The following is a 12,272-nucleotide window of genomic DNA, read 5'->3' as shown; positions in this document are numbered from 1 at the left end:
TTTTTTCTCTCTTCTCTCCAATCGATAATCCTAATCACCAAATGAGACTTATTGGGATTTGGTTCCTAAATCCATTGTTTAAACAAAGCAAACATTAACTTCTCCAAATTCCTTAAATATCTTTCTTCGTGCCTTTGTTTACCATGTTGTCTTAAAGTGTTTCATCTCAAGGAGACATTCTTTTTGCTGTTTTCTTCGATTCTTATTGCACTAAACTAAAAAATGTCTTGTTTACTCCAAAGAACCACATAACAAACCTCCAACCTCTTACACGTGCCCGCATTGTGTACACAGAATGTGTATTTCGATGTAGCTGTGTTTCCTCTATTTATTTAAGCATTTTTTCTGTGTAATAATTTGAAAAAAGGAAATTTTGAATAACATATTTCTTACTTTTCATAACTTCGTTTTTATTGTTGTTTACAAGGAGAGTAGCAGTTAGAATCCTATGCTGAAATGATAACATCTAAATGAACATTCTTGTGTTTGTTTGTATTCACATAAAACTAATCAGGTATAAATGACAGTCTTCCAAAGGTTGAAGGTTCAATATTTAGTCCAGGCACTATTAAGAATTACCCAAAACTTGTACCCAATCATGGCTAACAGAACGAGAACAATTCACCCTCTATAGATTAAATAGTTCCATTAAAAATTCTGTATAGATTTTCAAGTTCAACAATACACACCTGAGGAAGGTTAGAGGTTACATCAACTAAAACATTGAAGTTGAGAACAATAGTCCAAAATTCATCAGTTTATCTTTCTTATTTCTATTAGAACAATAGCTATTATCATTATTACTACTACTACTACTACTACTACTCCCCAGGGGTTCTCATACAAGCCGTCATCAGAGATTGTTCACTGACAACAACTGGTGGTGTGCATTGAAGTTAGGATGTCAAGTCTCCCCCAGATTTCCAGTACTCTCTACCTCTTCCGATAATCTTTGCAAGTGAATCTGCATCATCACAACAGCCGCTTGCCATTGACTTCTTGATGGCAATGACTATTAGTCAACAGTGCAATTTAGGTGACAAAAAGCCTCTCCCAGGTCTCCATCTTCTTAGCATACATCCAGTAGAGGTTGGCTAGTGTTTCCTATCCTTGGTCTTTCCAGCCTCTTTGACTCTTTTTGATTATTTGGTGTGGTGCCAGTTGATGTCAGCACTCGTTTTTTTTTGGGGGGGGGGGGTAACTTACGATTATACAGTTTGTTGTTTCTATGCAATGTTCCTCTATCTTTTTTATACACTTCTGTAGTTGGTTATCATTTGTAGGTCATGCGTATTTGAACGTTTTCCTTAATATTTTAGCAGTTTTTATCATTATTATGCTATTTTTTTTATTTTATTTTTTTTCTCTTTACAATATTCATTTAATATTTTCTTATTGTAAGTTTTAATCATATCTAAATTCTTACAAGAACGGTGATCCATTTCAAATAATTTTTATTAAATATGTTATGGATAGGATTAATTATGGGAAAATATTTTATCAATAAGACTTCGAAATATCTTTAATTGTTAGCATTTGATAATATGGTGGAGTGAACCAAATGATATTTCTGTTTTTATTATTTTTGGTATCGTATTTTTTTTATTCCATGTTGTCCTATACATTTTTTTAGAACTGTGTTAAATTCTTAACTACCTTTTCATTAGTAGAGTTACCTTCAATAAAATGCGGAATATGTTTTATAATCGGTAAAAGAGGGTTAGGGCTGTACGCATATCTTTTAAATTTAGCTGGAGTACTTTCATCAACGTTTAAAAAGATGTCTAAGAAGTTGTTGGTTGTTTTCTGTTTACTAATATTTCAACTATTACACCAAAATTATAATACTTTGCAAAAGACCAGAGATCAATTAGTATATGCTGTCCTTATTTACTTAATTTTATAAAGCTGAGTATGATTTTTATTCTTTCATCTTATTCTGTAGAAAATGTCTTTTTTACCTTACTTTTAATCTTGCATAACTTACAAGGTTGAGCTAGGTTGCCCTTATATAGGGTGTCCCAAAAGAAGCTGACGGATTTTAAATTTGATTAACTTCCTCAATACTTAAGTTATGCTTACCAATTTTCATATGTAGGTAGATGAGCCTCTCCGTGATTGTTTGAGATATAGTAAGATATCATAGTTTACTTATTGTAATTTAATTTACACAACTTAATCTAGGGTATATTTTTCACAAGGTCTAATTTTAGTTATGAAAAATGATGTTACTCAAATGTCCACCATTTTCACACTCTTGTGCTCTCTGCAGGGCATTGTCCAGCACATCAGGGTTTATGGCCCTAATTTCCTCCTCTATATTGTTTTTAAGGGCATTTATTGTGGTTGGTTTGCTTGCGTATACTCGCTCTTTGAGGTAACCCAAAAGGAAGAAATCTGCACATGTGAGATCTGGCAAGCGGGGTGGCCAATTTATCTCACAGCTACGAGAAATTATTCAATTGCCAAATATTTCCTAAAGTAGATTTAATGTTTCTCGTGTCGTATGCGCCGTTGCACCGTCCTGCTGGAACCACATTGATCAAGAGCCCTCAATTTGACTTGATCTCCTTCTTACTGATGTGGATGGATCCTCAGCCACACTCTGACGATTCTCATCACTTCTTGCCGTACGGGGTCTATCAGATTTAGGGAGGTCACATACAGAACCTTGCTCATGAAATCGAGCCACCATAGTTTTTATTGCATTGGGAGTTGGGGAATTTCTTGTGTTGAAGTTTCGTCGAAATTCTCTTTGGGTTTCTGATATTGACTCATTCAGCCGAAAATATGACTCTACGATAAATATCCGCTCCTCAGTAGGGTAGCGACAGGATGACCTTGGAAGGGTTATTCTAGATGATCTGAAAAAATAAAAGAAAAATATAAAAAAATATGATTTTTTTTTTTTTTAACCATCAGCTTCTTTTGGGACACCCTGTATGATCTGTCACTCTTGGATCATGGGTTAATGGCATGATAATTTTTATTGAAATCTATTCCGTAGTTTCTAAGTTTATAGGGAGCAAACAGACTCCAAACTCTTGTGAGATTTCCTATCCTCCTAATAAATATAGTAAATTTATAAATTATAAAAAAAAATTAGCTCTATCTACCCAACATTACCCGGGAGATTTTACTTTTATATTTTTTTATGCTGATTACCTGTTTGTTTTAACAAATTAGTATTTTTTTCCCCAATGAATAAATTGTCAGTGTAATCAGTGATTTTAATTAACTTTTTTTCACAATTAAAACGCACTTTTACTTTATTTTAAAAAGCATTAATTTAATTTATTGTTACATGTTTAAGGGTAAATCGAGTCATCATGTAAATGTTGTACGTTTTATTTTAAAATAAATTTAAACAAGTTTTATTTTAAAATAAATTTGAACAAATTTTATTTTAAAATAAATTTAAACAAGTTTTATTTTAAAATAAATTTAAACAAGTTTTATTTTAAAATAAATTTAAACAAATTTTATTTTAAAATAAATTTAAACAAATTTTATTTTAAAATAAATTTAAACAAATTTTATTTTAAAATAAATTTAAACAAGTTTTATTTTAAAATAAATTTAAACAAGTTTTATTTTAAAATAAATTTAAACAAGTTTTATTTTAAAATAAATTTAAACAAGTTTTATTTTAAAATAAATTTAAACAAGTTTTATTTTAAAATAAATTTAAACAAGTTTTATTTTAAAATAAATTTAAACAAGTTTTATTTTAAAATAAATTTAAACAAGTTTTATTTTAAAATAAATTTAAACAAGTTTTATTTTAAAATAAATTTAAACAAGTTTTATTTTAAAATAAATTTAAACAAGTTTTATTTTAAAATAAATTTAAACAAGTTTTATTTTAAAATAAATTTAAACAAGTTTTATTTTAAAATAAATTTAAACAAGTTTTATTTTAAAATAAATTTAAACAAGTTTTATTTTAAAATAAATTTAAACAAGTTTTATTTTAAAATAAATTTAAACAAGTTTTATTTTAAAATAAATTTAAACAAGTTTTATTTTAAAATAAATTTAAACAAGTTTTATTTTAAAATAAATTTAAACAAGTTTTATTTTAAAATAAATTTAAACAAGTTTTATTTTAAAATAAATTTAAACAAGTTTTATTTTAAAATAAATTTAAACAAGTTTTATTTTAAAATAAATTTAAACAAGTTTTATTTTAAAATAAATTTAAACAAGTTTTATTTTAAAATAAATTTAAACAAGTTTTATTTTAAAATAAATTTAAACAAGTTTTATTTTAAAATAAATTTAAACAAGTTTTATTTTAAAATAAATTTAAACAAGTTTTATTTTAAAATAAATTTAAACAAGTTTTATTTTAAAATAAATTTAAACAAGTTTTATTTTAAAATAAATTTAAACAAGTTTTATTTTAAAATAAATTTAAACAAGTTTTATTTTAAAATAAATTTAAACAAGTTTTATTTTAAATTTCATTTGTTGTTTTATCCTTGTTTATTCCTCCATGTTTGTGTGGGTACATTACCTTGGTTACATGCCATTTTAAAAAATTTGTTTTTTTTAACATATTGTGAATACAAATTCATCAGACAAATTGAAGTATTGGATCACTTGGTGGACACCTGATACAGTCTAAAATGCAGAATATAAATATGTCTAAATAAACAACACTTATTCGTTTACTCGTTGCATTCTTACCTTTGTACTAAATTGTATAATCGTGTTTCACGACATGAATTAATGGTAGGTGGGAGTTTGGAATGTTGACATTATAATGGGTCATGTGATTGTTCGTGATTAGGATTTTTTTTACATCAGCCTGGGATGTTTCTGGATGTTTAAGCCAAATTTAATCCAAGTCCACTGAAACATTGATGTTTCTTCAGTGATTTCATAGGATCACTCTCGTCTCCAATTAAGTGTTTTTTTTTTTTTATGTTAGTTTTTTAGTGTCCTGAAAACTATTTTCACATATCATGTCCTTTATTAACCTCAACACTAACGTTAAGTCCGAAGCAATGGATTTAAATAATATTAGTATTTAATGGTCTAAAATAACTAGGAAAGAAACTGATATGGAGAAAGTAAAGCTTTTATAAAAAACACTTTTGCTTATATACAAACCTGTTATATGGACTCAATGTAAAAGTCTTGGAATGAAGTAAATTTATTGCTGTAAGAATCAGTGAGTTTTTTTTTTTTTTTTTTTTTTCAGTCAAGCGTTTGATCTACCAATTTTATATAACCTTGATACAAATTTCCACCATTTGTGGAATACAATACTGTGAGGCTACTTCTCAACTGAATATAACATAGTCATTTTTAAGTCTAATGTTAAGAAATTCTTATAGAACTGCACAATTCAATCAAAACCTATTTTTAACCAATCATTTCAATCCTCTCAAGTGTTGTTAGTTATAGACTAACAATTTATACTCAAGTGGCCTTCAGGCCTTGATAAACGGTGGCTCATTACTATTAAAATAAACAATTTAAAAATTTAAAGTGATGGATCTGTTTCATGTATTAATTTAACGTAAAATGACCTCCCCCACCTGTCTCTTGGCTATTAATAGCGTTTTTAGGCAGTTAACCAAAAATTCTTGTTTGCTCTGAGAGATGAACACCGTATGTTCGCTTTTTGGGAGAGAGGTTTACTTTTCTAAGTCATTATGTGTGATTTTACAATCTTGCTAGTAAAACTTAGTGGTAAAATATTTTGGTTAACTATCCTGAAAAGTTTGAATAGTCCGGAAATAGGGTATCATTAAATTTATGTACAAAATGAAACTGATCCCCCATTCTAAATTTAAAAATATTATTGGTGGGGAGGAGATCTTCTTGCTGACAAGTTTTTCAGTGTTTATATGTTATTGCATAAAAAAGTAGAATTTTTCTTTTTTTTCTGTGGTGATGGAGGTGATTTAACTGAGGATGCTGATCTACAATTATATCGAAAATGTATTATGGTAAAGTATGTGTGTGTTTCTGGAAATAGATCATTCACATCTTTTATTTCTTTACCTTACTGAAGTATGTGAAACCTTATCCAGAATGATTTCCACCTGGAATAAAGACATTCATTTAGATTTCAGTTTTATTGCCAAAAGGGAATTGCCTGGTGCATCGTCTCAGATATAAACATACAAAAAAAAGTATATTTTGTGCAAAAAGAAATTATGAGAAAGAAAAAAAATGGTACAACAAAACCTGGTTCTAATTACATTTTCTACTCTAAAAAAAAAAAAAAAAAAAAAAATGGCATTTTTTTTCTTTGTATACAAACTGCCAGCTCAGTATCACTTTTTCAAGTTTGCTACTTGAAATCAAACGTTTTACATAATAGACATTTCATTCATAAATTTCTCTTGAAATCAAACGTTTTAAATAATAGACATTTCATTCATAAATTTCTCTTGAAATCAAACGTTTTACATAATAGACATTTCATTCATAAATTTCTTGAAAACAAAAACTTTTGCATCTAAATTAGATTTAAAGACTATTTTTCTTTTCAGAAATATATAATTAATTCTTAATGTTTATTGTGATCATACTATTTGAATAAAAAGATAAATCCAGTTAAATTTACTGTTTTTAATATTCTTTAATAAGAGACATTTTGTTTCTGAAATTTTTAGATAAGAATAAGATCAAAGTAGTAGTCTGAATAATACAAAGAAACATTCTTTTTAAGGTGGGAGTGAAACCTAGCTGCTGAGGGTTGAGAACATGCATTGTATATCATGACATAACGAGAAGGCTACGTGGTGGTTTATGATAGTAGTTTAACGGATTTCTTAATTCAGCTTCAGTTATTACTAAATATTAAACCTGAGTTGAAATGAAAACAATTTTAACATAATGAGGTAAGATATAAAAAAAAAATTCACTACACAATATAGAAAGAAAAAAATTATAAATTTTTGATTTAAAAAAAAAAAAAAAAAAAAAAAAAAAAAAGCTTGAAATGAGTTAATCAAAATAAAAAAAATATTCCATTCTTAACTGACATTTCCTTTTCTTTTTCAGAAACTTGTTGCTATGGAACTAAAGAGGTGATCATGGGAGCCAATGTATCAGCAGATCGGTCGCAGCCACCCTCGCGATCATCTACGCTGAATCGGATGTCTCATGGCTACATCATCAACGATGGTGATGTTGTGGCCCGTGAGAAGAAAAAGAAAGCATCTAAATTTGCCACGCTACGGAAGAAGCTCATTCGTGTGCGACGGCATAGTCGAGCAGTGGATTATTCAAAAGCACTACGTGAGCTGACCTCTACATGGTCCATTCGTGACCTTAGTTGCCTAGTTGAAGAGTATGAGGCTGCAGCCATTCTCAAAGAACTGGCCATTGCTGCCAACCTGGCACGGCCATTGGCCAATTCTATTCGACAAGACCTCTCCACCCTCTTTGACTACAAGTACTGTACAGATGTGGACTTGATTTATCGAGGTGCATGTTTCCCTGCTCATCGAGCCCTCCTCGTGTCAAGGAGTCCTTTTTTCCACAATTTGCTTTCTCGGTACCAAGAATATGGAGCACAGGTTCCAATTAAGCTAAAAACCCCAGGTGTTGACGTGCCTCTTTTTTCAGCCCTTCTCCGATACTTATACACTGAAGAATTCACAATAGAAGGATCTCCTCTAGAGAATGAAGAAATTATAATGCGGCTTACGGAGGAATTTGGGATGCCTAACCCCCTGGAACAGGACTTACGAATGATGTTGGAGACGGGTGACTACAGTGATGCCACTCTCGTATTTACCAATGGATCCGAGAGTCAGGAAAACCTCAGCTCAGAGGCAACCTGCTCTGGCGATCACCTGTCTCGCAAACATGAACTGCGGTGCCACAAGGCTATTCTTGCAGCTCGATCACCATTTTTCCGGAATCTATTGCTGCGTCGAGCACGATCCGGGGAGGAAATAACAGAACGGACACTGCATACGCCCACTCGGATTGTGCTTGATGAATCCGTCATTCCACGGCGATATGCCCGTGTCCTGCTACATGCCATCTACATGGAGAGTGTGGATTTATCTTTAATTGTGCGTGGGAGTACAAGCACGTGCAGTCTTAGTGAAGTACAAGCTATGGTTGCAGGACGGGGGCATATCACACACGCAGATGAAGCTATGGAAATATATCAGATAGGGCAATTTCTGGATTTTCCTGTTCTTTCTCAAGGTAAGATTTTAATATTTTTTTTTCTTCATCTTTGATCCACATCTTATAATATTGAATGTTTTAGTAAAGAGACATCAAGTACCATTTTTTTACTGTGGTAAGTGGAGCAATTCAGAGAAAGTAGTGGCATCCTCCCCTACATTCACTTAGTTACTACTGTTCACCTTAAAAAAGTTATATATATATATATATATATATTTTTTTTTTTATTATTGACAGATTTTGCACTCTTACTCTAAAAACTTGCTTTAATACTTTACATTTTATGAGAGCTGACTTTATTTTGCTTTTATTTCCCTTACACATTTGTACAAGTTAGTATTTGTGGATTATAACTTATCTCCCTTGAATCATTTCTGGATATTTATGATTTGGTTTAATCAGTAGAGCTCTTCACTCACAGTGAAGTGAAAGCTGGTCGATAAGAGTTGAGGACATGCATTTCATGGAAAGAAATATGAAAATGATACAATTTATGTGTAATGAAAGTCTTAAAGACAGGTTTAGATTGATGAGGTCAGAGAAAGATGAAATCTGCAGCATATAGGGAGATGTGAGCTAAATAGATTTTGATGGTATGGCTATGTTGAAAGAGTAGATGAATTCTTGGCATAGTAGCTGTAGAACAGCTGAGGTAAAAGAGACAGAAGACGACCTATCAAAACATACAAAGGAATGATAAAGATGGACTTGGGAGAAAGAGGGATAAATGGCCAGAAATAGATTAGTTTGTAAATCAATTTCTAAAGGCCATCTAATGCATGCAAGTATGTGAAATGGATGTTAAACTGGTTATCAATACTGTTGCCACTTCCTGTGTATATGTATCCACCTATATATTGGAATTTTGACAAGTACTCCACGTCTAGATCTCAATACCGTTACCATTACCTACCCACATTACCTATTATGATTGCTTTGAAAAAAAGCCCTCATATAGAGTTCAGTTCAGTTTGTCAAAATGAAAAGATCTTACTACCTTCATCATTACATGTCCTTTCAGACTTCTTGTCCATGTGACATGTAGCTCTATCCATAATCTTTAACTTTAATTTTTTTTTTTTTTCTTATTCTAACCTTGCATGGAAAATTTCGCTTTTCATATTAGTTTTTCATACCAACATCTTGTTATATTGATTAAGGTAACCTTCCTTTCTCAAAATCTCAAATTACTAGATTTGATAATCTGAAAAGGGTTGATATGCTATAAAAGCAAACTTGTATGGATTTATTAAATGCAACCACGTGGGAGTATTAGTACATATACGAGTGTAGTAGATATGACAGTACTAGTACATATACGAGTGTAGTAGATACGACAGTACTAGTACATATACGAGTGTAGTAGATACTAGAGTATTATTACATATACGAGTGTAGTAGATACTAGAGTATTATTACATATACGAGTGTAGTAGATACGACAGTATTAGTACATATACGAGTGTAGTAGATACGACAGTATTAGTACATATACAAGTGTAGTAGATACGACAGTATTAGTACATATACGAGTGTAGTAGATATGACAGTATTAGTACATATACAAGTGTAGTAGATACGACAGTATTAGTACATATACGAGTGTAGTAGATACGACAGTATTAGTACATATACAAGTGTAGTAGATACGACAGTATTAGTACATATACGAGTGTAGTAGATACGACAGTATTAGTACATATACAAGTGTAGTAGATACGACAGTATTAGTACATATACGAGTGTAGTAGATATGACAGTATTAGTACATATACAAGTGTAGTAGATACGACAGTATTAGTACATATACGAGTGTAGTAGATATGACAGTATTAGTACATATACGAGTGTAGTAGATATGACAGTATTAGTACATATACGAGTGTAGTAGATATGACAGTATTAGTACATATACGAGTGTAGTAGATACGACAGTATTAGTACATATACGAGTGTAGTAGATACGACAGTATTAGTACATATACGAGTGTAGTAGATACGACAGTATTAGTACATATACGAGTGTAGTAGATACGACAGTATTAGTACATATACAAGTGTAGTAGATATGACAGTATTAGTACATATACGAGTGTAGTAGATACGACAGTATTAGTACATATACGAGTGTAGTAGATATGACAGTATTAGTACATATACAAGTGTAGTAGATATGACAGTATTAGTACATATACGAGTGTAGTAGATATGACAGTATTAGTACATATACGAGTGTAGTAGATACGACAGTATTAGTACATATACGAGTGTAGTAGATACGACAGTATTAGTACATATACGAGTGTAGTAGATACGACAGTATTAGTACATATACGAGTGTAGTAGATACGACAGTACTAGTACATATACGAGTGTAGTAGATACTAGAGTATTATTACATATACGAGTGTAGTAGATATGACAGTATTAGTACATATACAAGTGTAGTAGATATGACAGTATTAGTACATATACGAGTGTAGTAGATATGACAGTATTAGTACATATACGAGTGTAGTAGATACGACAGTATTAGTACATATACGAGTGTAGTAGATACGACAGTATTAGTACATATACGAGTGTAGTAGATACGACAGTATTAGTACATATACGAGTGTAGTAGATACGACAGTATTAGTACATATACGAGTGTAGTAGATACGACAGTACTAGTACATATACGAGTGTAGTAGATACTAGAGTATTATTACATATACGAGTGTAGTAGATATGACAGTATTAGTACATATACAAGTGTAGTAGATATGACAGTATTAGTACATATACGAGTGTAGTAGATATGACAGTATTAGTACATATACGAGTGTAGTAGATATGACAGTATTAGTACATATACGAGTGTAGTAGATACGACAGTATTAGTACATATACGAGTGTAGTAGATACGACAGTATTAGTACATATACGAGTGTAGTAGATACGACAGTACTAGTACATATACGAGTGTAGTAGATACGACAGTACTAGTACATATACGAGTGTAGTAGATACGACAGTATTAGTACATATACGAGTGTAGTAGATACGACAGTATTAGTACATATACGAGTGTAGTAGATATGACAGTATTAGTACATATACGAGTGTAGTAGATACGACAGTACTAGTACATATACGAGTGTAGTAGATACGACAGTATTAGTACATATACGAGTGTAGTAGATACGACAGTATTAGTACATATACGAGTGTAGTAGATATGACAGTATTAGTACATATACAAGTGTAGTAGATATGACAGTATTAGTACATATACGAGTGTAGTAGATACGACAGTATTAGTACATATACAAGTGTAGTAGATACGACAGTATTAGTACATATACGAGTGTAGTAGATATGACAGTATTAGTACATATACGAGTGTAGTAGATATGACAGTATTAGTACATATACGAGTGTAGTAGATACGACAGTATTAGTACATATACAAGTGTAGTAGATATGACAGTATTAGTACATATACGAGTGTAGTAGATACGACAGTATTAGTACATATACGAGTGTAGTAGATACGACAGTATTAGTACATATACGAGTGTAGTAGATACTAGAGTATTATTACATATACGAGTGTAGTAGATACGACAGTATTAGTACATATACGAGTGTAGTAGATATGACAGTATTAGTACATATACGAGTGTAGTAGATACGACAGTATTAGTACATATACGAGTGTAGTAGATACGACAGTATTAGTACATATACGAGTGTAGTAGATACGACAGTATTAGTACATATACGAGTGTAGTAGATACGACAGTATTAGTACATATACAAGTGTAGTAGATACGACAGTATTAGTACATATACGAGTGTAGTAGATACTAGAGTATTATTACATATACGAGTGTAGTAGATACGACAGTATTAGTACATATACGAGTGTAGTAGATATGACAGTATTAGTACATATACGAGTGTAGTAGATATGACAGTATTAGTACATATACGAGTGTAGTAGATACGACAGTATTAGTACATATACGAGTGTAGTAGATACGACAGTACTGGTAAATATACGAGTGTAGTAGATACGACAGTATTAGTACATATACGAGTGTAGTAGATACGAC

The 12,272-nt window shown here is 30.9% G+C and overlaps 1 protein-coding gene across 1 annotated transcript in view; it reads left to right on the top strand.

Annotated features, from left to right (window-relative positions):
* Positions 1–12,272, top strand: part of LOC145260588 (BTB/POZ domain-containing protein 7-like) — a 328,060-nt gene that overhangs the window by 192,871 nt on the left and 122,917 nt on the right. Inside the window, exon 3 of the mRNA XM_080118864.1 lies at positions 7,027–8,187. Coding sequence (XP_079974990.1) covers positions 7,059–8,187 — 1,129 coding nt within the window. The 5' untranslated portion in view covers positions 7,027–7,058. The remainder of the gene's footprint in view (positions 1–7,026; positions 8,188–12,272) is intronic.

The sequence above is a fragment of the Euprymna scolopes genome, chromosome 36, assembly GCF_053919585.1.
Source record: "Euprymna scolopes isolate OS-2025 chromosome 36, ASM5391958v1, whole genome shotgun sequence".
Taxonomy (NCBI): domain Eukaryota; kingdom Metazoa; phylum Mollusca; class Cephalopoda; order Sepiida; family Sepiolidae; genus Euprymna; species Euprymna scolopes.
The sequence above is the reverse complement of the archived record's forward strand: the minus strand, read 5'-3'. Positions and strand labels throughout refer to the sequence as shown.